The sequence below is a fragment of the Odontesthes bonariensis genome, chromosome 23, assembly GCF_027942865.1.
Source record: "Odontesthes bonariensis isolate fOdoBon6 chromosome 23, fOdoBon6.hap1, whole genome shotgun sequence".
Taxonomy (NCBI): Eukaryota; Metazoa; Chordata; class Actinopteri; order Atheriniformes; family Atherinopsidae; genus Odontesthes; species Odontesthes bonariensis.
In genome coordinates this window covers 24,736,025-24,761,865 of record NC_134528.1, presented here as the reverse complement: position 1 = coordinate 24,761,865, position 25,841 = coordinate 24,736,025, and the positions used below count along the sequence as shown (strand labels likewise).

At 40.7% G+C, this 25,841-nt stretch overlaps 1 protein-coding gene across 1 annotated transcript; it reads right to left on the bottom strand.

The window, feature by feature from the left end:
* Positions 1-16,855: 16,855 nt before the first annotated feature.
* nt5m (5',3'-nucleotidase, mitochondrial) lies at positions 16,856-25,171 on the bottom strand. Its single transcript, XM_075457953.1, has 5 exons — positions 24,375-25,171; positions 23,416-23,516; positions 21,238-21,298; positions 21,025-21,139; positions 16,856-18,457 (listed from the first exon to the last, which is right to left on the bottom strand). Exons 1-5 carry the CDS (start codon positions 24,645-24,647, stop codon positions 18,318-18,320), a joined length of 690 nt encoding a protein of 229 aa, XP_075314068.1. The 5' UTR covers positions 24,648-25,171; the 3' UTR covers positions 16,856-18,317.
* Positions 25,172-25,841: the final 670 nt, after the last annotated feature.

The following is a 25,841-nucleotide window of genomic DNA, read 5'->3' as shown; positions in this document are numbered from 1 at the left end:
ATATATTAAAAACCCATTAAAATAGTCATTAAGTAATTAAAAAGTGAAGAGTGCAGATAAAATACTTTCAGGTGTCATATGCACAGCTAAATAGAACTGTTTTCAGCCTGGATTTAAACATTGTCAGAGTTGAGGCCTGTTTCACATCTTCTGGAAGACTGTTCCAGATTTTAGGAGCATAAAACTGAAACGCAGCCTCACCTTGTTTAGTCCTGACTCTGGGCACCAGCAGGTGACCCCTCCCTGAGGTTCTCAGAGCCCGAGTTGGTTCATATGGTTCTAACATGTCAGAGATGTACTTTGGCGCTTGACCATGAAGAGACTTGTACACAAGCAGAGCTGTTTTAAAGTCTATTCTCTGAGCGACAGGAAGCCAGTGCAGAGACCTGAGCACTGGACTAATATGGTCATATTTCCTGGTTCTAGTCAGGACTCGAGCAGCAGCGTTCTGGATGTACTGCAGCTGTCTTACAGCCCGTTTAGAGAGCCCAGTGAGCAGGCCGTTACAGTAGTCTAACCTGCTGGAGACTAACGCATGGATTAGTCTTTCTAAGTCTGCTTTAGAAACTATTCCTTTGATTCTGGCAATGTTTTTTAGATGGTAAAAAGCTGCTGATGTTACAGATTTAATGTGGCTGTTAAAGTTCAGGTCTGAGTTCAATATTACCCCGAGATTTCTAACTTGATAGTTAGGTTTTAGAGAGAGAGTCTCAAGGTGACTGATAACACTTTCTCTTTGTTTCTGTGGGCCACAGACAATGATTTCAGTTTTGTCTGAGTTTAGCTGGAGGAAATTGTTTTGCATCCACACACTGATCTCTTCGATGCAGCGACACAATGTATCTACAGGCCCGTGTTCTCCTGCCGTCAGTGACACGTAGATCTGAGTGTCATCTGCATAGTTGTGGTAGGACACATTATAGCTGCGTATTAGCTGGCCTAGTGCAAGCATGTACAGATTGAACAACACAGGTCCCAGGATTGACCCCTGGGGAACCCCACAGGTCATAGCCATTTGGTCTGAGACACAGTTACCAATTTCAACAAAATATTTCCTGTCCTCCAGATAGGACTTGAACCAGTTTAAAGCACGACCAGAGATTCCCAGCCAGTCTTCTAACCTCTGTAATAAGATCGCATGGTCAACTGTGTCAAAGGCAGCACTCAGGTCCAGCAGAACTAAGACTGTGACTTTACTTGCATCTGTGTTCAGGCGGATGTCATTTGTCACCTTGATCAGAGCTGTCTCAGTGCTGTGGTGGGGCCTAAAGCCTGATTAGATAGACACCTAATATGTAGTAAGAAAAACTCTAGATTCTATTTACAACCAAACTGTTTAGGAGAAGTTATACATTTCGGTATCAAAACACATGGTTAATGAATGCAATCTCCCAGTATTGTCAATAAAAGTCTGCCCTTTATAAACATATCAAACTGCTTGAAAATAGACGAGAAATTGACCGAGTTGGCAAAGCTCTTTGTTGGGTGTACCTACATGCCTTCACAGAGACGCACATGATTCAACTGCAGTTCATTGGAGGGAAAGAAATGCAGTTGGATTTCAGTTGTCAACATGTTTTACTCTTATTCAGTAGAGAAAATCATCGAACGTGTCATTTACTTGATTTTAGCCTTCACAAAATGGTTACTTACAGCTAGAAATCACAAGAGCTGCTGCCACCCCCTGGCCGGTGTGGGGGAAGCAGGGAATCAGAAGGGAGGGGCCCAGTCTTTTAAACTTCCCAACCGAGTTTTTTGCATCAGTGTTTACAATGGGCACTTAAGATTAATTTTATTCATTCAGGTATAATAACAGTTGTGTTTACAATCATATATTAGTAGGGGGAATAAGTCACTGTTTTACCAGAATGAGAGGGGCATGTCCTCCCTGCACCCTGCCACATGATTTCCGCCTATGCCATCACCTCTATGAACATAGTCAACTGTGTTTGTGGTAATTCTACGTTTAAGCTCAATAACTTTTGACTTTTACAACCATAATTTCTTCAGATGAAAGACATTTGGTGGTTGTTAATGTTCTGGTTGTCTTTCAAGTATGAGTTCAGGATCAGACTCAAGTGCATACAGACATACTGGTGGTTGGTCAAGAAGTAAAAAAGCTTTACTTACTTGAGGAATAATCAAAAGCACAAACAAAACCGGCAACAAAACTGCTGTGGTTGAGATCATAGGTAGATATTACAAAACTCAGTATTATTCTGCAAGTCTAAAGAAACACAAGGCAAAAAGACAAAGCAACAGAGAGTTGGTACAGAACTTGGAAAGTGAACAGAGAATATGCAAAAGACGTTGTGAAGGAGGAGGACAGTCTCTATATGTCAGTGTGAGATGTGTAGATTCAGCAGCAAGAGCTGTGCAGAAACTTTAAGGCTCGTGGAGACTTCTTTTTGCGTCACGTTCTCCGCTCTTGGACAAAGCTTGCAGGGATGGCCATCCCTGGGCAATCTCCTCCACTTATATCTGACTCTTGCATGGAATTATTATTATCTACTTTAAATCTCTTGTCTGACTCGCAGGCATTCAGAATAAGTTTTTCTCGGTTTAAGAGCACTTCCTTTCGTGGCATGATGACGTTCTGCACTCCAACAGCAAAGAGAGCACTAGACTGTGGGTGTCAGCGGTTTAAAAAAAGAGCCTTTTGACCTCCATAAGGAGCCTCAACAGTGACATTAAATGTGGAGCTCCAGAACATAATCGTATTGATCTATGTAATAAATGTTGGGGTGTGACAGATGTCATCTTTATTTATGACTTTATTTATTTGAATTACAAAAAGGATTACATAATCAAATGATAAGAGAATGGAAGAATTGGACACAACTATCTGTATTAGGCAGCACAAGCTGTCTGAGCCAGCAATTAGAACAAGCTGCTTATTTCAGTCTCACACCACCCCTCCTGAGATCTAAAATCCAGAGGACATCCCTATGAAAATCCTCTCTTTTTGCAACAGCTTGAAAGACACGCTTTGATATTTTCTCACCACGCACGATTTGTCTCCCTGTTGCGGGGAAAATTAGTTATTTTTGTAATTCAGCCATTGTTTTTTTTTCTCATCACTGTTTTCTCCCTCTGATTTTAGCCCTTTTTCTCACTGCAAAGCTGAGTGATTCAAAATGAGTGTTGGCAGCTCGTCCTCCCTCGCTTGCTTTCATCCACTAACAAACACATCACACACACACATACACACACACAAGAGAGACTTTGTTAGTCAATCTGTGCAGTGCGCTGACAAAGTTCTCTCTCTTTATCCTCTCAGGCCGCACGCACATACAAACTGAGCAGTAAAATATAGGGCGCACCGTGTGGTTTTGCGTCATTTCCTATGACATTTATGTAGTCTGAGTCTTTATTACTGCATTATTTATCCTCCTGTTTTCAATGTAAAAATCCACTGTCTTGAAGAGCAGGCCTTGGAAAATGACCAGATGATGGAAACAAACTCATATCAGTGCATGTTACAGGTTAAAGTGCAAGTGGTATATGAAATGGATACCAGCACTTCACAGCTCACTCACCAAATCGTGCATCCAAAAAAAAGTAAATTTTTCACCAGCACGCTGATTCACTCTGGAAATGTAATCTCAACCCTGATATGAGGTTGTTAAAGTGATTAAGAAAATGTACTAAAAACATTTGTATACCCATTTCTGGCTCTAAAAAATGTCATATTTTATAAGATTTGCAGACAATTCTAACACTTTATGCAAAACTCCATGTTTTTGCAAGAAATATACATTTTTTTCATTTCTTTACTGATATTTTAACGTGACCAATATACAAGATCAGTGGCAGGCAAGTTGTTGCACACTGCCTGCACAATTGCAATGCAAGTGAAGTGAGTAATTTGCAATATTTTCCATTCACATATTCAGTCCTCAAATCATATACAATGGTGTCAAAAAGAAGGTACATAATGCATAGTAATCTGGTCCTTGATTAATTGATCATCATTCAGCATTTGTCAGTTTGCTGGTCTGGAGCATTCAGGTCTATGTTAACACAATACAAAGAAGGCAAAACATCGAACAATGATCTTAGAGAAGCTATTGTTGCTGCCAGTCAATCTGAACAAACCACAAGACTTCTCGAATTTTGTCCTTTGGACAGATGAAAGCAAAGTTAATATGTTAGATCATAATGCACAGCCCTACATTTGGAGAAAGCCAAATACAGCATATTAACACAAACACCTCATACCAGCTGTCAAGCATGGTTGTGGAGGGCTGATGATTTGTGCTTGTTTTGCAGCCACAGGACCTGGACACCTTGCAGTCATTGGGTCCATACCTCCTCTAGTATTCTAGAGTCAGATGTGAGGCCATCTGTCTGACAGCTAAAGCTTGGCTGAAACCTGTGTCCTGCAACAGGACAATGATCCCAAACACAACAGCAAAAAAGAAGGTCTCGGTGTTGCAGTGGTCCAGTCAAAGTCCACACCTCAAACTTATTGAAATGCTGTGGAGGGACCTTAAGAGAGCTGTGCATTCACAAATGCCTACAAATCTTAACAAGCTGAAGCAACATTGTAAAAAAGGATGGACCAAAATTCCTCCACAAACAATGTTGGAGACTGATGGCGTCATACAGAAAACAAACTTCAAATTATTGCTGCAGTTTTGCAACCTGATAGAGTGTACTTTTTGTTTTTCACACACTGCTTCTGCATTTTGGCTCAAATATGGACTCAATTAAATATCTAGTGTGCTATTGATATAAAATATCAAATAAAAGATTTTTTTTTTTCAAGTAACCATGATTTTTAATTTGGCCCTGATATCTAAAACCTGAGAATTGAAGGTGGGTGTTATCACATGACTGTAAGCTTTATTGCTTACACGATTTTGTAAATCTAAGGTGATACGGTTTAGATAGAGCGGACACTTCATATCAAGATAAGGATAATTAGGAGACAGTCTCACTACCTCAGGTAAAATGGACCTAAAGAAGATGTTTATTGAAATGATAATTAAGATTTAAGAAGGTGAGAACCCGTTGAGAATCAGCCTTTATGTAGCAAAGAGTTGACAAGATCAAAGAAAAGTGTATGGAGAAGGAAAAGCTCAAAATGACTGCATAAGACTTTCAATCCACTTTCAATCCAAATGTGAAAGATGTCTCAGGCATATGTCTAAGGCAAATAAGGCTGAAGTCTTGAATAAGATTCAGAAACTGAAGCATTAAAAGTGGTCCAAGAAATACCTGAATTTAGATTTTCCAAAGATTTTATGACATGTGAAATGAGGTTGACATGATGGTGCAGATAATTGGACCTCAAATGGACACGGGGCACTGTTTCATGTCATTTGTCTGTCAGGTAGATAGTAGTGGTCAATCCAGGAGTGGGCTGGTTTTAAGCTAATTGGACCTTGAAAACAGGATGAAACATTTCAAGAAGATACTTTCTTCAAACAGTTGTATTGGAAAGTGTGCAGCACCAAAGCCACCATCTTTAAGCAGGACAATGCTCTGTCACATTAATTCCAATACCCCACTGCTAAGCTAGCAAGCAAAATCCTGAAAGATTGATAACTTATTCCCTCGGCACCTTCCTCACCGGTTTCAACATTATTCATCCCTTCTTAAATGACAGATTTACAGTGGCAGAGGAGAATACTTACCTTGTTAAGCCATACCAGGCTCAAGGCAGACCAATAGAGACAGTCCTATACAGGCGTTTAGAGGTGTTTTTTTGGGTGTGACGACTGTTAAAAATGTCGGCTCCAGTTCACTAACTGACTGCATAAATCAAGGCTCTGTTAACATTTAAATCACAGATGCCTGGTCCTTACAGACACTATGTTTGGGCCTATGTTTGCTCTGCATTGTTTTTCTTCTACTGAAGGTTTCAGTTGAAGAGACAAACAGGTGTTTCTGCTTTTCAAAATGTCTGTTAAAGGCTCGTTTCTTGATGCACTGAAATGATTGGTCCTAACTTTTGCATTGCTGCCAGAAACAGGTAGCTTGAAGCCTGGCGAAATTAATTATCACGTGAATCGTTATGAATCCAGCTGCGAGAAGAAGAAAAAGAAGAAGCCATTCGGCTGGGAATAAAAACAGTGCAAAAATAAGATTGTGGTCTTTCTAATCTCTGCTCAAAGGCACTGGTTTACAGACGTCAACACATACACATCTCTTTTCCCTGTGAAGATAGATTAAGTAATTAAATGTTTTCGTCCACCGCTGCTGTGGAGACTTACCTGCCTTTACATTCCCTTACCACACACACACATATACACACGAGAACACAAATAGAGATGTGAATAAATACACCCACTGTGTGCTTCCTTTTCTGACTGAACACCTATGTTATTAATTTGTCACAGATACACTACACACACCTTATCCACTTCAGCCAACATGCTAACAGTGTGTTTTTGTTCTGGGTTTTTTCAATCTGCATACAAGAGAAAATTACAGCCAAAACATACTTGGCTTATATTTTCCACACAATCTCCTAGTCACATACCAATCTATTCTCCATGTACTTGTCGTTTTTTCTTTTTTTCTGAAGAACTTGTCAAGTTTTACTTGGAAGTCAGTTTCATTTCTAGAAGAGGATTCACAATTAGTGACGTGTGAAGAAGAATTCCTTCAGAGAAAACTAAACAGAGTTCTTAGAATGCAAGGCGATACTTATTAAACTACTTGTTCTACTTCGAGATTAATGCTAATTTCAATGTCTTTCTCTGCAAAGACAATCAAGTCCCATGTTCTGAAAGGCTGAAATGTAGGTCATGATCTCTTTATATCAGCTTTTCACTGAAAAAAACATTTGAAACACTTTGTTTATGTGTCTATCGGATCCTGTATCTTCTCAGATCAATCTGAATTGACTGCAACCAGGGAACAGAGCTTTCTGTTTGCCAGTCCCATTAAACTGATACACACATTAAGGCAACTTTACAAAAGAAGGTTATTTGAATATTATGCCATTTGCCATCCAAAAACATTAAAGCTGCTATAAATATTCCAGGCCCTTTTCCCCAGAAAATATGTCATATGTGCATTTATCTCCTTGTGTAAAATGTCAAAGTATATCCCTGCGCTGTTGTTTTCTATAGACCTAACCATGTAAATTAATCCTTACCATAACCATGTACTTTTAGCACCTGACCGTACCTATTTGCAGATAAGAACGCAGTAAAACAGTAAAGAATTGTAAATGGAAAAGTATTGAACAGTGCAATGAAAATGCTAAAGATTGAACAGGACGGGTCTTGAGCTAACAGTCGTTTCCACTAAGGGACTGTAGTTAGATAAGGTTGTGTGGATCAGTGCCTTGTGCCATGAGTTCGTTCAACTTGTAAATCATCGAAGAACTGATTTGCTTTTCCACAGGCCAGCGATTAGCCATGGAGCCCTGTCATAATTTAGAGAATGTCAGTATACTCTCAGACAGAGATAGCAGTTGGTGGGTGAGTAGTATTTGGAAAAATCTACAAAGAATCTGTAAGGGACATGTTTGCCACGAATTAACCAGTTCAGCCCCAGCAGTCTTTTTGGGGTTCATGCTTGAAAATGACGTGCCCAAAATGAATTGAGCAATTTTCTGCAATTACAAACTCTTGGTTTCAAAATAAAGCAAACACTTGTGAGACTTCATCTGAGCCAGATCAAACCGGATGTTCCCCTCCTGCCCCTCCAATACCGTGCTTGTAGCAAGCAGCAACTTCCAGGGCTGAGTGATGATGCAAGTGTTGTCTCCACAGACTCTCAATGTTAAAAATCAATATTCTTTTTTGTTTTTGTTTTTTTCTTTTCATATCATCGAGTTAGATTGTATTCATCAAAAAAGTAATGCTTTTATTTGTGCAACATCACTTTGAATAAGAGGCGAGTTATGTAATGGAGGTGCATAGTGTCCTCGGTTTCTTGCTCAGATCTTTTCAATCAAAATTGAATTTGAGGCTTCAAATTGCTGTTCACAGAGCAAGGAAGTACAACGGCGTTGTCCTTTTCTTTTTACAAAATATATAGTTTAGAGCCTTTTTCTGCTTCCCCTCAGTGGCCAAAAAATATATTTAATTTATTCGGAGCAGAGTCATCGTGCTTGTGACAGTAACTCAGCATACAACACAAGTACATAAAAAGATGTTGGTACCTGGGAATACAATTTTGGACCTGGAATCGCAAACACATACTAAGCCTTAATAGGCTTGTAATGTCTATTTCTGCAGACTACTGCACATTCGTAACCCACATTAGGGTTACAGAGTCTGTATCTGGACCAGACCTGCCTTCCTGATGACAGTCAAAACATTTTTCCCTCAGATCTTCCCTTCTCCTTCTACAGTTAGCATCCTGCAGGTCAAGCTCACCCTCAGGCAGCCCTATATTATGCACCTGACTAAACAGCTTTTAGCCGGTTTCTGCTTCAATGTGCATTAATTGAAAATATGAACCAAAACAATGAGGCGTTATGTTTTCAGAGACTCATCATTGCTCACTATGGGAGAAACAGAAAAAAATTCAGAACACAATCCCACCTATGCTTTTGTAGTGCCAGTGAGGGCGTTTGTTTTAACAGTAATTACTTGCAGTGTTTGACTTCCGCCCATAACACCAGCTCAGCAAAACACGGTGTCCTGTTGCTGCACACGGATGGATGGAAAGATGACTGATGACAGACAAACCAACGGATGACAATAAACCAGACCAACACAGTGGACAGAATGCTTCCTTTTGGTGACTGACTCTCTAAGGCACTGGCTAAAACATGCTTACCAGTGACTCCGATATTATGTAGCAGCATCTGCGATTGTTCACATGCATGGGAATCAAATGCACCTGAAGGCTAAGTTATTTACACATATAGTACATGAGGAAGCCAGCACATGTAACTGTCCCAAACAGCAGCCATTTTCACATAGAAATACAACTAACTGGCAAATTCTTCTGTGCAGAGGTCTGTGATGAGGTCATGACGTTCCCGAGACTGCATTTTTAATGAAGTTGTAAGTATCAGTTTTCTAGCAACATCTATGTTAGTCACTCAGAATATATACAAAAGCATATTTGTCATCTTTCAAAAAATACACCAATTAACGCCTCACACCAAGAGGGTTCCAGGTTCAACTCCCAGCTGGGGCCTTTCTGTGTGGAGTTTGCATGTTCTCCCCGTGTATGCGTGGGTTCTCTCTGGGTACTCCGAGTTCCTCCCACTGTCCAAACACATGCATGTTAGGTTAATTGGTGTCTCTAAAATTGTGCTTAGGAGTGAGTGTGAGCATGTGTGTGGTTGTTTGTCTCGTTTGTCTCTGTGTGGCTCTGTGATGGACTGGCGGCCTGTCCAGGGTGTACCCCGCCTCTCGCCCGATGACCGCCGGTCATCCAGCCCCCCCGCGAACCGACCGACGGATTAAGTGGGTATAGAAAATGGACGGATGAGTGGAACTACTATTGAATCACTAAATATACTAAATATGAATGTATATTTGAACTATTTCTTAATCACAAAGCAGTGATGGACCAATGTTAGCTTTGAACTGAATTCCTTTTTGGGTACATTGTGAATGTCAGACATAAAGTCCTTCCGTCCAGGTCTATCCATTGTCTTCACCAACTCTTGAACAAATTTTGGAGTTCCATTTGATCAATTTACATCCTTCTTTGCCAAAGTGTCATTCCAACTTGTAGAATATTGCATTCCCACTAATGTAGTCATAATTTGTTCCTGTAAACCTTTTGAGTTTTAAACTACTTGAACTTTGGGGGTGCTTATGGTCGAGTGGTAAGGTGCACATCCCGTGTTGGCAATGCCCATTGCAGCGATTGTCGATTTGAGTCCCTTCCGTACCGATCCTTCTACTGCATGTCTTCCCCCAGTCTTCCTCCCCCCATTTCCTGTGTCTCTCCACTTACCTGTCCATTAAAGGCATAATGCCCAAAAAATAATTTAAAACATAAGTCTAAAGACTTTGGTCTGAATGTTCAAAATGGTCTAAAATGATGTGTTCAAATTAGTGCTGTCAAAGTTAACACGCTAAGACAATCTTTCTTTTCAGGCCAAGAATATACTTGGTTTTAATTCTGTTTACCATGGATTTTAGGGCTAGCGTACCCAAGATGCAGTATGGAGGTGACCAGTAGAGGCAGTGTAGGAGCAAATGTGACCGGATATCCAAGGCCTTTGATTTAGGGGCCACAAATATCCATCCACAATAGCACAGCTGTTGCTTCTTTGGGCTGTGATCTAAACAATAACCAAATACTAACCTCCTTTATTGGGTCATAAGTTGATGTGACCCTCAGTGGGATCCTCCAGTCACAAGCATACACCACCATATGTGTGAACAATTCTATCAACAACAGAGTGAGTGCAAAATCAAAAAAGCAAGTGTATTCCTGGTCTAAGGCACATTAAATCAAAGAAAACAGATTACTGCTAATAATGCAGTTGAATGTATAATTTGATTCCTGGTCCAACAGTCTTTTTACCATGTGAGTTTAGTTGTCACCAAATGAGATACAGCCGTCTATATCGCAAGAAATCCAGACATCAAACTGGGTGTGGCAGCAGCAGCTTTCCAGGAAAGTCATCGTTGCTATTTGAGACAACTGCTATCAATTGGCTTTATACACATGACAATCGAACCTTTCAAACTCCAGCAAATATGAGGAATTGTCCCAGTTTCCAGCATGAGCATTGTAATGTTTTCAGAAATCAGGTCTCATAAACACAGTGTGTCTTAACTATGGCTCATAGCCTGATAACTTGCATCATCTCTGCAGTGATGAAAAGGCACAGGGAGATGTTTGCATCAAGACTTTGCATAAACCAGATTTTTATTTCCTCTTCTGAGACACTAAACAAGGTTAATGATGTTTACATAGATTCCTTTTCTGATGGAAAGTATTTGAAGAAAGTACAAAAATGTATGAATTTGGGATTAGACTGCAGTAATTAAATGACACTTGAACGCACAGAATCATCTGATAATTCAAAATATGTCATTGCTTGACAGTAAGAGTTAAAATTCCAAAATGGACATCTATCTTCAAGCAGTGTTTATCTGCAACTTGCCGGTGAGCAGGTGGAATTTTCCTGAGCTTTTTTAGTGAAAAGAGCTGCTTGCTGAAGCCGACAGTGAACCAAAATTAAGAAGCTGCTGGATGATGAACTAAATAATCAGCAGAAGCTCCACCAGAAATATCCTGAAAATATTGAGTCTTCTGATGACTATTTATCCACAGTTTGTTATTTGGTTGAAAACGTAAAATGATTACTACTCATCCAAACACTGATGCTAAACTAAGCCCTATCGCTGCTAAATTCAATTCAATTCAATTCATTTTTATTTATATAGCGCCAAATACAACAAATGTCATCTCAAGGCACTTAGATAGTAAGTCCAATTCAAGCCAATTGGAATTCAATTAATTAATAATAATCATAATTCATAAAATAATCCAATTCGTTCATATAGAGCCAATTCAAAAACAATTTCCTAGCTAAGAAAACCAACAGATTGCACTGAAAACTTTTTGTTTTTCGGTCCAATCTCCCGGCCTGAGCGTGCCTGAGAGAAACGACTCCCTTTTAACAGGAAGAAACCTCTGGCAGAACCAGACTCAGGAAGGGTGGCCATCCGCCTCGACCAGCTGGGGTTTGAGAAGACAGAAAGGGGGGGCGGCACTGTAACACCATTCAAAGGTTATCTGTTGGAACAGGGAAACACGAGTTAATGACCACAAGCATATCACATATACATAAAGAGAGTAAAGTGAGGAAAGGTGTGACAGATGAGGCCCCCCAGCAGTCTAGGCCTATAGCAGCTTAACTATGGGATGTTTCAGGATTACCTGAGCCATCCCTATTCAAGGTAAACACAAGAAACTAAATATAGGAGTCATTCTATTAAACAAAAGTGGAAGTCATCCCTGACTCTGCTTCTAAAAAAAAACACAGGTTACATGTTTTGAGATTACACATGATCCTTTCTGGAACATGTCTTACAACACACTCGCTCTGCCATAAAGCAATTAGACAAACGGAAGGAGAGCAATACAAACAAACCCACAGGATAACAGAGGGGTGGTGGGGGGAGGTCGCTTCTGGGCTGTGATGAAGGGAACAAAAACAAGAAAGCAAACAGGAAAAGCTCCACCTGACCCGTTCTGTTTTATGTGCTTATTACGCCATCTGTGCCTCCAGTTTTTTCCAGTCGTACCGTACCTCACAGAGTGTATTTTTTATAGAAATAAATCACTGGCACACGCATAAACACTCTGAGCTATATGTGTCTTCAAACACCTGTGTAAGAAATATGTCACACCGTAATTATTAACTTTCACCATCAGCAGCACGTGGGTGATACTTAGGTCAAAACTTAACATTGCACTGACCATAAGGGCTCTCTGAGAGGACATCTTGTACATTATACCTCCTCTGCACAAACAATACACACTGTACTGTTGTATGTTACAGCTTCTGGGTTAATGCTCAGTAGAAATTCTTGGCCCAGTCCCCATTTTATTGCTCTGCTGGGATTTCCTCAGAGCTCTGACGCAAAACCTTAGTGCAGCGTCCAGTGCAGACCAGTCCAGTCCAGACGCTGTTGTGTCCCGCCCCCCCCCCCCCCCCCCCCCCCCCCCCCCAGGCTGTTCACAGGTTTTTTTTTAATGTTTCTTTTTTTATTACTGCTCCTACTGATTAGCAGTCTGTGTTCTTTTTCCCCCCACGCTTTTCTGTCCTCGAAATTAAATGTGACGTTTTCAGAACAAGAACACATCTTCAAATTTTCGCGGAAACAAAGAAACAATAAAACCCTGTGTACAGCAACAGATTACTTAAACTTTAATTTCTCTGCATGTCAGTGGGTCATATACATGAACTGTGGATTTATTATCCACTAGTATGAAGAGTTGATTAAAAAATACATTTAGATTTGAATATTTTTTTTGAAAAAATTATATAAAGCATAACTTGATTAGAATGTCATCGTGGTTACTGTTCATTGTAACAGGGATGTCCTGGAAGCCCCATCACATTTCTCTGCTGAGGAACAGGTGTTTGTTAGGTCCGATCAAAACTTAAAGTGGTTTTTGACCTTCAGCATGCAACTTGTAGTGTACACAAGGGGCCTTCACCTAAATGAGTTGAACAGATGATTCTTATGTTGTGAGAAGCTCTAAGTGTGAGGGATTTCAACATTACCAAAGCACAACTAACAGTAGCACTTCTGTTTCCCTGCAAAATGTCCCTTCAACAGATGCACAGAGCTGTCTGTCATGGTTGATTGCTGCTTGCTGCAAAAAAAAAAAGTTGGGGTGGGGCATGTTCAGCTCTACGTTGTATCTTCTCTTCTATTAACAACCATTTGTAAATGTTAAGGATCTCAGGAGACCAACTGCTGTAGTTTCAGAAGCTAAACTCTTGTTAACATGGAACAGTATGGTGTTACAGTTGCTCTGCGCTTCGAGGCCTCTTCCATCGTGTGCAGACTTGATGGTTTTAAAAAAGGATTTCCAATTTTGTTAAATCAGAAAACAGTTGTCCACTTTCCATCTTAAACAAGTTCATGCCCAGAGAGAGTTGCAGAGTTTCCAGATTTTCGTCCAGATTACACATTGAGAAAATCCCCTTATTCAAAAAATGTAATCCTACTGACGACAGCATGGCTCTAGTTGCGGTAACAACTGCACACATTTCCAGAATGCATGTCTCAAATTATTTACACCACAGTCAGTAATATAGCGTGTGGATGCAAAAGCGGCAGCCAGCAGGTTATCTGTTTCCTCTCTGAATCAGATGTTCATTTTCCTTCAGCTAAAGGCAGTTTGAGATGAATACCCAGCTGACCTGAGCCTAATTAAGTCGCCATCTCTCTGTGTTTGTATTTTATTAAGAATCCATCAGAGCCATCAATCTAGGATTGCAGCCTCAAAAAGAACATTTTGTTTTGCTTCCAGGTTAAAAAAGAAAAAATCCCACTCAGGAGAAACATTGCTGCTGCACCAGAAAGCGAGGAAGCAAACACAAGTCACGATTTTATACTGGGCCTGTGTTGTATGAGGATCAAAAACTTTTTATTCACATGCAAACACAAACATTATTTTCTAACTTTATTAAAGTCATTTATTCTCTCAACAACTGGTTATCAATAGCCGGGGGGGGGGAAAGGAGCCGAGTAGCTCTTCTCCTGGCTGATTTTCTTCCTACTTAGCCCCGTTTCAGTGATGTACTGTTGCGTTTGAAGGCTCACCATGTTTTTTTTCTTTTTTTAACCGGACAGCTATGAGGCATGATATATTTTTGGTATCGTGACATCAGAGCAGACGCTTCTTCTTTAGTAATCACACAGATTTGTCACTTACGAACATTTCACAGATGATTTCCTCCGAAACACTCACCTTGTCCAAACTGGTGGAAGATACGTCTGCAAACCCTTTGCTTGGAGATTTTCCAGTCTTTTCTATCCCAGAGGACTTACAGCTCAGTCCCTGCCCACCCACCGCATTCCACTAAACACTCGCCTACACATCAACTGACATCAACTGAACTGAACTAATTTTACTAAATCAATAAGGCATACACTGTCAGACTCAAGTCAAAGTACCAAAGCCACAATAAAAAAAAGAACAAATGAAAAAAACCTCTGTGCTGAACTGAAATCAGGTTCTTATGTGTAGATAGATTTGTGCAGCAATGAACAACACTTGATCGTTGCTGTAAAGTCTTTAGTTTGTTTATTTTTCCTCAACGATCTTTGCAACATCATAATTCATTGGGGAAAAGTAAACAAATTAAAGACATGTCTCATCTATTTCTGTAAGCGGATAGAAATAACAAAATGATCTCCAGATATCTACATCAATGAAATAGCTGTTGCATTTGTAGTCAACCACTGAGTCAAACGTATGACGACCAAAATTCCCATTTAACACACTCGATTCTTCTGCTCAACTACCTTCCTTGGGTCTTCGTCTCTCCCACCAGAGTTGTGAGCGGAGGCGGGCAAGGACCAACACGAGGAGTGAGAAGACAAGGAAATGCCCTTGCTTTCCAACTGAACTTAAATTGAATTTGATGTCAATTAAACATGACGTGTGACACATCATCTAACCATTGTTTTGTTGAGGCATATAAATGTATTTTGTTCAAGCTTGATTAAAGGTGGTGTTTGTGATAGTGTACATATTTTTTCCCATTTAAGATACAGGCTGGAATTCATGTGTCACGCCCCCTTCAGAGGATGCCGAAAAATAACTTCCACAAAGGATTAACAATTGTATCTTTGCCTATAGCTTCGCCAACAAGCCTTCTCTCTCCTAATTCTTCTCCCTCCAAGTGTATTTTTGTGACCCGCTTCAAAATACTTGGCTGTAAACGATTTCCGGGTCACAGGCAGGAGGACAGAGGAGCGAGGGGATGAGGAGGCTGTGATCAGACCCTAACCTTAAGACAAGCCTTCTCTCAGTAAATAAAATGGACAGAAGCTTAGAGCTAACAGTTCAACATCTGGAGTGCAGAGGTGCTCCTAATCTGTTATCTATAATTATCTGTCAAGGTTTACACCATCGAACATTGCAATGCCTCCTCCTTTACTCTTACTACTTTTTCAACAGAGTTGAAGAGCCTCTATTGTCTGAGAGCCAGATGGACAGGCATTGGAGTCCGGAATATGTTCCTGCAGCCATATCTTCATGGAACATTTCCAATATTCCTGCTGTGTGTTCATCAGCGCCAAATTTCCATTTCATTTTCCAGTGATCTCACATTTCCCATGCGTGACTGATGCAACAAACATTTTAAACTTCTTCCTCCTTGCTCTTCGTTTTGCTCCTGCCCCTCATCTTAGACGTCTCTTCTTCAACTTGTCTGAATTTGAGGGTTTATTTCAGGCATTACTTGGACTTTCGTTCTCAATATCAGCAAGGAATCTTCAGACATATATTCCTCATTAAACACACAGTGAATAACCCCGTAAACTCTGCAAAAAAGACACATTCTGGGTAAATGTTGACCACACAATGATTTTGTTCTACTTTTGAAAGTTCAACATGTTCAAAATTGACTCTCAATAGAATATGTCATTACAGGAAAGATGTCCAAAAACAATACATTGCTCCATATGTGAAATGCCACAAACAATATGCACCTTCAGTGTAATTCCTCTGGGTTAATGACACTTGTAAAAAAAAAACAAAAAAAAAACCCCACTTCCCCTCATGGAGTTTGATCCTGTTTTAACCCCCCGTGCTTTGCGTGACTTGTTCGTGCCCAGGATTTATATAGCTCCATGCCTTTTTCTTTTTTTAATTTCTTGTGGATTCCTGTGGTGTTTGTATGTTCATCCACTAATCATTCAACTGTGTTACACACATCCTCTCATGCTTGGAAAGCTCTTGCTTGGAGTTAACACCTAAAAAAAGAGCCTTTGAAACAGTACCGTCTTTCCTAGTGACTGTTTACAACATCTGCTAAGGCTGTCACACTGGATGTTTCAGCATAATTGTGTTCTTCAGTGCTTTCCAAATGAGAACTTCAGCCAGTTTCCAAGGTGTTTCACCTGCAAAATAAACGGGTTGACACGAGAAACAAAAGTTTCTCATGCATGACAAAATCTACCCTGGTGGTATAATAAAACGGAGAGTGCAGCCTGGGAAACTGCTTATATGAAACTGTTGTTTCATGTTTTCATAACTGATAATGATAAGCGGGGAGAGGAAATGACAACAAAGAGACGTGTTCGTCGTGTTTGGTGCCAGGATGTCACCCTGAGGGTGGGAAAGTTTCCAATCGCTTGAGAAAAGTATCGCTTTATCTGTTTTTTTTTTCCTTTTAAAGTAGACTTAGATGAAGAATGAAAACAAAAGCAATGAAAAATGCTTCTTTGTGACCATTTTAATCTTGGTGGAACAAACAGAATAAAAACATTCCATTGACAAAAAAACAGCATGTGTGACTTTTTACATCAAAGTAGGCCCAATAAAAACACTACGGACCGAGTACTGTTTCCATTATACAAGTTTAGCTTCTGGTGATTTGTTCACAGCGAAACAGACAAAAATCATACAAGGTCTGACAAAACGAAACAAAAACGCTGCCTCATCTTCTACATACTGACCATGAAACAGATTCATTGAACTCTTTACTGAAAAAATGTTCTAAAACTTGCTAAAAATCCACTGACAGAATAGTAAGAACACTGACAGAACACTCATCTTTTTGTGGCAAAAGTGAGGTAATACTTTCTATCAAGACGCACATTAAATTATAAATGACATGCAAAAATAAATGGATTTTATTGAGAGTGCAGGATCTTTCTCAGTTCAGAGCTCAAGCCCTCCAGCTTAAATCAGATGCCGTGTGCTTACTGTATGTAAACAAGCCATTCTAAGAGGAAAAGTAGATTGAGATGCTTGTTGTCGTACTTTTTAAATCGGTCATGAAACAGGGGACGCCTTAAAACAGTCTTCAGTTCTGTAGTGTGGTTTGTGACCCTTTCTCTGTTTAAAACAGGAGCTGCTAAATAGATTGAGCGAAATACACAATCAGCATATGCTTTCCAGTGACTAATTCATGCACTAGTGGTGTTTTGGCGACGTGCATGCGCAAGTATGGTTTTCTCATCAGTGTGTTATGTAAGATGCATAGATCATTGTGAAGTGCAGAGAGATCACATTCAGAAAGGAGAAAAAAAAAAGAAAAAGGGAGGAGCACCACAGTAGCCTTTTCAGTTCTATAAAAACCAGAGCAGACTTCCCAGTAGATTTATATCTGTGTTTACATTGCAAAGGTATTCCTATGAAGAACATGTCAAACAGTAACCAGACCAAACGGTGACAGTACTTGTAAGTCTAAGTCACACACTCCCCGGCACCTACGACTCAGAGAGGCTATTTTTGTGTGCAGCGGTGGGTCCATGTTGTGAATGAATTAAAGTCCACTGACACGTTTATGCGACACAGCGCCGCGAGCTGCTGATTTGCCCTCTGTAATGAGGGCCTCAGATAAACCGCTCAAGTGGCTTGATAACTTTTTTTTTTTTACCTAAATGTCCATAATTAGAGCAGATACCAACTCATTCACACCCTCACAGCCTGCCCCTTTTGAAATGACTGTTATTCACTCCGTCTTTGTGTTCATGAAATCGGTGGAGGTGCAAATGTCGAGACAACTTCACACCTACAGTCACAGTGCCCTCTTGTGGTCAAACGAGTGAATAGGTGAGCTGTACGGTATAAAACATATTACTCGTTTCCTTCTTCAGAGATGAATGCAGTCTGTGCTGATCCCTCGGAGCCTCCGAGTGACCCCTCCCACTGAGGCTTGTGGGTGACGGAGTTCCTTACTGCCTTTTGCTGTTCAGGATCGCCCGCCAGTCGTCCGACCAAGACAGGAGTCGTCTTTGGGAGGGGCCGACGGACAGATGTTTGTTGTGGCAGGCTGTGAACAGGATGTGCTCCCACGTTGGTTTGGGCTCCACGCCTGATCAGGACACAAACATTTAGTGACTACCAACCCCATAGGCTTCAGTGTGAGGAGCACACAGTCTCAGACCCCGACCATATTATATAGCATATAACACCCACGTAACAAAGAGTATCATGCCAGTTTCTTCCTTTAAAATGTTACTACCTGCTTTCTGTTTATTTCAATTATATTTTTAGAAGCATTCCTATTTGCGGCGCTTTATAATGTTTAGTCATTAAAATGCACCCACTCAGATCAGAGACCTCACACTAAACTGCGGTATCATAAACCCCTCCACTGAACACACCTCTGCAGCTGGAATGAGGAAAGCCGCGCCTGCTTTTAGTGTTTTCAAAGCTAAAAACAGAAGCTACAGTCGGAAATTGATTAACAGTGATTTATATTCTCTAAGTACACACGGAGCACATAACTGACTGACTTGCGGGGCGCCATCGGTGTTTTCATCAGGGTTTTCGTGCCCTTTATTTGACCTATTTGACCTTATGCAATGGAACTGTATTTTAGAACAGTATAAACACAACACTTGAAAAACAAGTAAAAGAACAAAGCAGACCGCTTTTTTCTGGACCCGAGCTTCTTTTAATGGATCAGTTTAAATCAAGCTGATGATAATGTGATTTTTTTTTTTTTTAGGTAGTGGGCTTGTGAAGTACATATCAGCTTGCCCATCTGTTTTTGCTTTCAGTCTTTTCTCATTAAAAGCAGCTGGTTGGATTGGATCGGCTGGGGAAACCCTGTGCTTTGACTGGTTGTGCTGACGTTCAGGAACAGCAGGGCTGTGAAAACGCACTCTGAGACACAGCTGACTGAACACTTGCAGGACTATTCGGCAGGTTAAACAGACACGAACACTTCTTGAAAATGACACGTACTATTGAAAATTTGAGCTTCTCTACAAATTTCAAATTGCAAGAGTTAGACAACTTTTAATGTTTCTCAGTGTGACTATCACTCATTTTTGGAATAAATCCTCTCAGAGCACTATGCACAGACCAAAACTCTAATTAGGTCCTGGTTTATCTGTACAAGTTCTTTACTTTTATACCGCACTATGTTTCAGAGGGGGATCAAATAAGTACTTTTTGCTTCACTTCATTCTTTTGCTGCATTTCCTGTAAGTAGTCTTAATCATTTAAAGGTTTGAGCTGTTGCTTAGACACAGCGAAAAACAAGTTGGAGCAATCTTTAACAGAGCAACTTAGCCAAATGCACACCTCATCTAATTAGCTGTCTCGTCACAGCAAAGAGACCAATGACAACACAAGGCCCTTCTGACTGATCCAAACCAGCGATGAGAGAAAAAAAAAAGTTAATTGTATTTTGACCACAGGAACTTTTTCCAGGGGCTCAAAAGAGTTCTGTAGGTGGTATTTACCTCCCAAAGAGCCTTGGTATGGAGGTAGAAGTTTGGAAATGATCAGGGACCTTTGGGTCTGTTAAACACAACATTTAAAAGAGGCTCAGACATTGAGGATATCAGGGGATGAAGACTTTCAGGTGTTATTTTGTTCCATTCTTCCTGCCAACATATCTGACTGTGTGCAGTTGTCATCGTTGGATCTGTCATGTGCAGAATGTGGACATACTAGGAGGGGACGTCGTCTTGAAAGCAGCGTAAATGTTGTCCTAAAAGCTCAGTGAACTTTTCTGCATTACTGCCATCACACAAGTATCGACAAGCTTTTCGAAGAGCACCGATGCAACCCCAGACATAAATCACGATTATAGTCACCAGTTTGAAATAACCCTGCTGTTCCTTATCTTTTTTTTCTCACTGCCTTATTAGCTTTGAATTATGGAAGAGGGGAGAGGCCGTGCTTTTTATAAGAAGCCTCGACTCGATGTTATAGATCCTCCCCAACTGTCACGACATCGGCGATGACCGATGAAAACACTCATTTTCGAGTTCATCGTGATCAACGTGCCATTTCGAGAAAAAACAACGCTTGTTTTCTGAGGAGGGCAGGTCGCTCTACGCCATGACCTTGTGAATACAAAAAGGCCGATTTCTCAAGGAAATTAGACAAATCAACCTTTGTGATCTTGAGATTAACGGCATTGAAAATGATCAATTGCAGACAGATTTAATAAACCTCATCTCTGGAATGTGCTCCAGGCCTCAAATGCAAAGATATATATGAATGAATGGTGTTAAAGAGACAAACTATGAAATTTCTTGGGTTCATACTGTGCGCCGTATGCAGTATGTCACAGTAAATGTAAATGAACAATGACAATAATGATGTTTTTTTTTTTTTTTTGCCTGATATCATTAGGGCAGACATGATGACCATATCATATCCACCGTTCAAAGGATGTTTTTAAAACAATCCAGCTGGAGAGATGATGCCACAGATCTGACATTTGCTATAAGTTATCCCAGTCTGTAAAAATCCATGGTTGCGGACTGCAGCTGCTTTTATTTTCCAAGAACCCACTTTAGAAAAAAAAAAAAAAAAAATGTAGCCATCTTGAGTTGCGCATGTGTTTTGCAAGAGCAGATGTGAAAAAGGGTGACTAAGGAAGGAAGGACAGGGAGAGTTCACCCACACAAAGTTTACCTTGAATGTCAGGCTTGTCGTCTATGAGGATGTCGCCAGTGATTAGCGTCTTATCTCTGGTCAGGATGACCTGCTCCAGAAAGTCAAGGCCCAGATGCTTCTCCACCCAGGCATACTGGAAAAACACACAGGCAAAGCGGAGGAGATCTATTAGAAAACCTCAATCCATTCAGAGAAAACTCATCCATGTTATTGATCGACAGACGGCTTTACCTTCTCGTACGGGCAGTGTTTGTAATGTTTAATCGGGCTGGTGCAAATAAAGACATCTGTGCTGCAGCGAGACAAAGGACACAACAAGATCAGAGCGGGAAAGTTACAAAGATAAAGAAGTTATTTACATTTATACTCTGGGTGCCGAGAGCTGGACTGGTTTGGTTGTGAGTAACTGGAAATGACAGTATGTTAAAGTCAGGTGGCCGAGTTTCCAGGTCCAAGAAAACAAAGAAGTTGAAAAAAAGTTGTTAAAAACACACATTCACTGATAAACAAGAAGCTAATTCAGACACTAATGACTTAAGAGTCACTCATTACCACCAGAAGAGAAAAGATACAAGTCTGACTGCTAGTTTCAGACATTATCCCACTGTGCTCCACGCTTCAGAGAAAGCTCCGGGAAAGAGATGATGGCCACGTGTGACTGAAACATCATAAACAAAGCTGATAACAGATGGTGATGCTTTCTAAGAGCCATACAGAATGCACCAAAGTATATGGCAGGCTGCCACAGCTCAAACTGCAGTGAGTTCAACTTTTTCAAACTAGTGTATTTCTGTAGCACTCAGGGACTGACAAAACAATCGATTCAGTTTTGTAGAGGAAGATGGAGGACAACAGAGTCGAATGCAAAACAGTCTGCATAGGGACACTTTTAAAAGGGTCCAGAGGGACAGCCTAGTGGTTCATGTGTGCTCTAAAGGTGACTATGCACTCATATATGTGGAGATTAAACTTTGCCAAAAGGCATGTCTCAATGGAGATCCCCAAATTCTACAGCAAATCCTGACAATCAGCATTTCTACCCCTCTCTCCCCCACACCTGATGACTGAGCTTGAAGGAGGCTGCTTGTTGACTGAGTGCACGTTGGACTCCCCCAGATTCTGTCCATAACCTTCATGAACAGAATTACTCAACACAGCCAAGGCGAGGTGGGTTTCCAAGATTGGCTTAGGATCACACCTTTTGTTTTTTTTAAGGTGAGGCCTCGTTCAGAGGTATGTGAGGCAGCCAGGATGAGAATGAGCGACTCCAAGTTTGAGCAATCTCGCGATCTCGTTCATGAGTGGGCGCAAAACGAAGAGGGAGATCGACTGACAGATTGGGGCAGCTTTTCAATCTCTCTCCTGTGTCCATGAGGTGTGGGTACAGGCCAGAAGTGAACGATCCTGAAATTTTTTTTATACAGTTTTGTCCCAGTCACCCAGTTTATTGTAAAAAAAACCACATACTTTCCAACAGTTTGTATCAATCAGAACACAAAGGTTATTATAAATACTGTACGTCAATACAACCAATTTAGCAAGTCATTTCTCCAAACTCAACACACCTGGCTGCTTTCAGTTATAGCTGGAATTATCAGTTTATTTCCAATTATGATCATAACTTCAAACACATGCATTTAAAGTGTTCTGAAACACAGCACTAACCTTTTAAAAGTGGCCCCATGTCTGATGGTTATGTCATATTTAGTGCCGTGCACCGTCACCAGTTTGCTACTAACCAAGAAGTAAGGCAAGGCAAGGCAAGGCAATTTTATTTGTAGAGCACAGTTCGTACACAAGGTAATTCAAAGTAGTAATTCCCCCTTTGTTTCCTTTTGTGCTTCATCTTTCTTTGCACGGTCATTGTCTGAGCTTTTGCTGCCACAACTCAACCAGATTTGAGTTTCAGTTTGAATTACAAAATGTACATCTAGCTTGTTTGGCTTCTCCTTCACCGCTCAGCTTTGTTTAGGTTTTCACACAATGTGTCCAGCATCAATTTGACCAGCACGTCCCTCCAGGCCGCATTCCTGCCAGCTGATCAGGTGACGTCAATCGTAGCGAAACACTGATCCTGGCGAACGTTTACAGTAGGAAAAAAGCAGCGCGAGATGTCTTACCCTAAACACCGTCTTACTAGTGTAATTCTGTGCAAACCCCCCCTCCTCCTCCTCCCACGTAACCAAATCTTTGGATGTCTAATTACGCACAATGTCCACACATTCCAGAGATGATTAATGCAGATTATGGCGCACAGTTAACTCTTCTGTCACTGTGGCGTGTGTCACGGCATGCGCACACATCTCACTATCACGTTCCTCAGAAAACCCATCTGCATCGCAGTGTGCTACAGCTCGCCAAAATCGGTTATCATACAGCAAATGGGTGCACTGCATCTCCGGGACTTACTCATCCATCTTAGCCATTTCTTTGACGGCCTCCACTCCTCCGGGCAGAGGCTCCAGGTCTATGAAGAAGCCCTTTGACTCCCAGATACTGATGGCTTTATCCTGGAGTCAAAACACACACACACACAAATGCAGCGATAATATATGCGTGTGTGTCCGTGTAACGGAGTTAAGGTGTAGTGTGATTCCACTTGCAATAAGCACCCCTGTGGATAAGGTTGTGCACCCCAGGGGAAAACAGCAGTCCAACCTTGCTGTCTCCCTGATGTGTGTACTGTGTGTGTGTTTGTGTGTGTGCGTGTGTGTGTGTGTGAGAGAGGAAACCGGGACTGACTGTGTGTTAATCCCTCTGCCAGGTATCCGAAATAAAAGGCAAGTTTGCCAACTGTGACCGTCTTCTTCTGTTAAATACACAATGCAACGAGAGAGTAAAAAGCCGCTACATCCGCACCAATACCTGTGCTCTGAAGTAGTAATGTGCAAAGGTTTGCAGTTTTCATATCATGGGCTCTTACATAATTGAGATTGTACAATGAGGGTTGGGATCTGAAATGACCCCATTTTTGTAAAAATTAAGAGTAATGTTTTCTTTTTTTTTTATTTTGGATCATGAGTGTGTAAAAGGTTATGTTCTTAAAAGCCTTGGGTTAGTGGATATTTTCACTTTGAATCACAAAATAATTACGGTTAACGCACTCGATTCTAATTCATATAAAAGAAAATCTTTTTCTGAAGGAGAAGTGGAGCAGTTGGTCATACTATATCTGGATTAAGCATTGTGATCTTGATCTGCTTCCAGATATTAGCACCCTTTTAAAAGCCTTCTCACGTCGTGAGTTAATTATTTATTTAATTAAATCCCCCCTCCCCTGGAAGTCCAAAGGGACATTTAGATTCAAGATTGAGATTTTCAGCCATTTTTTTGTTTGTTTATCTTAAAAATAAACACATGTCACTTACACATAGGTCGCTCCTCAGCTGCCCGTATTGCGCTGACACCCAAAACCCTCTCCTGTCATCCTGGGTGATGTAGGGCTCGTGCGGGTACCTGGCACGATACTTCTTCAGGAAGCCCCCCTCGAAATCCGCCAGGACCCCGTCCATGTCAACCAGAATCCGCAGTCTCTTATCCGAGGCAGTGGAGGACGACATGTTTATGCAAATCCTCTTAAACGGATCATGGAGCAAACTTTTCCCTCTTCCGAGTAGGCGTGATGTCACGAACAGTATCATCGTTGACCCTCGGTCGGCGGTGCGTAGCAGTACCACCTACGGTCACTACCTTCTCCAAACGTCGCGTGGAAAGAGTCGATAGAGTGCGCATGGAAGTCAAAAAGTTATCAAATACTGCGAAAGTTTAGATTTTTTTGTCGGCATTTAGCGTTATCAGTATTGTTTTTCGTTTGTCGACAAAGTTTTGTTTCACTGTTAGCTTAATCACTGGGCGCTTCTCTGCTATTCTGGTTCAGCTGAGCTAACTGTCGGTGGCTAAGTGACAGGCTAGCGGATCACCAGCAGCACACAGGTCAAATGTGACACAGTCGTGCCCACTGTACTAACAGCTGTTTGCACCGTCTGTCAGTTTATTAGCTGGCCTGCAGCTGCCACTAGCCAACCCACAGCATCTGTAACAATTGCTATTGAGGCTGTCTAAAGTAAAACGGGAAGTAAACTGATCTGGTTCTGCTATTGCAGAGGGAGAAGTGCTTAGCTTTGAGAACAAACTGTACTACAATCCTACTTGCAACAAAGATATTTTACACAAACCAGATGCTTCACTCCACTGATATTTTAGAGTACAGTGTCAATTTTCAGTTTAAAATGTTTTGCATTTCTGTAAAAAATAAAAAAAATGTAGCAGTACAATGGGGTGAAGGATTTCTTTGATGCAGGTACATTGCCCATCTTGCATTTCTGTGCACCTAAAATAGATCATCTTTTTTTCTTTTGATGTAACTTCCAGTTCTTATTGTATTTGCAATAAAGCTTTTTAGCGTTCCATTGCTGCAATGGAAGTTGACATTGCTGGCATTTGTTTGCAGTAAAAAAGGTATTACCAAAGATAACCATTTTAGATGCATTGAATTAACAATTTTACAGAAGAGACAGTTTCACTTAAGACATACTGTGACAATGCTACACTAAAACAGTACCATCGTAAACAACATTCTACAAGGATCAGTACGAAAAGAAGCTTGCCCTCGTACTTGCTGTTGACTTAATTTAAACAAAAATATGAATGCATATCATAATACTATAGACGTTTTTTATAAGAGTTAAACACAGAGACAATGCTGTAGTGTTGCAAGTCCTAGGTTTAATTTTTATCTAAGTTTTGTTGTACCTTTAATATTGTACAGGAAGTCTGCTTTTAGTTGGTACCTTAAAAACTGTTAGACAGGAGCTCTTACAATAGAAAACATCTTT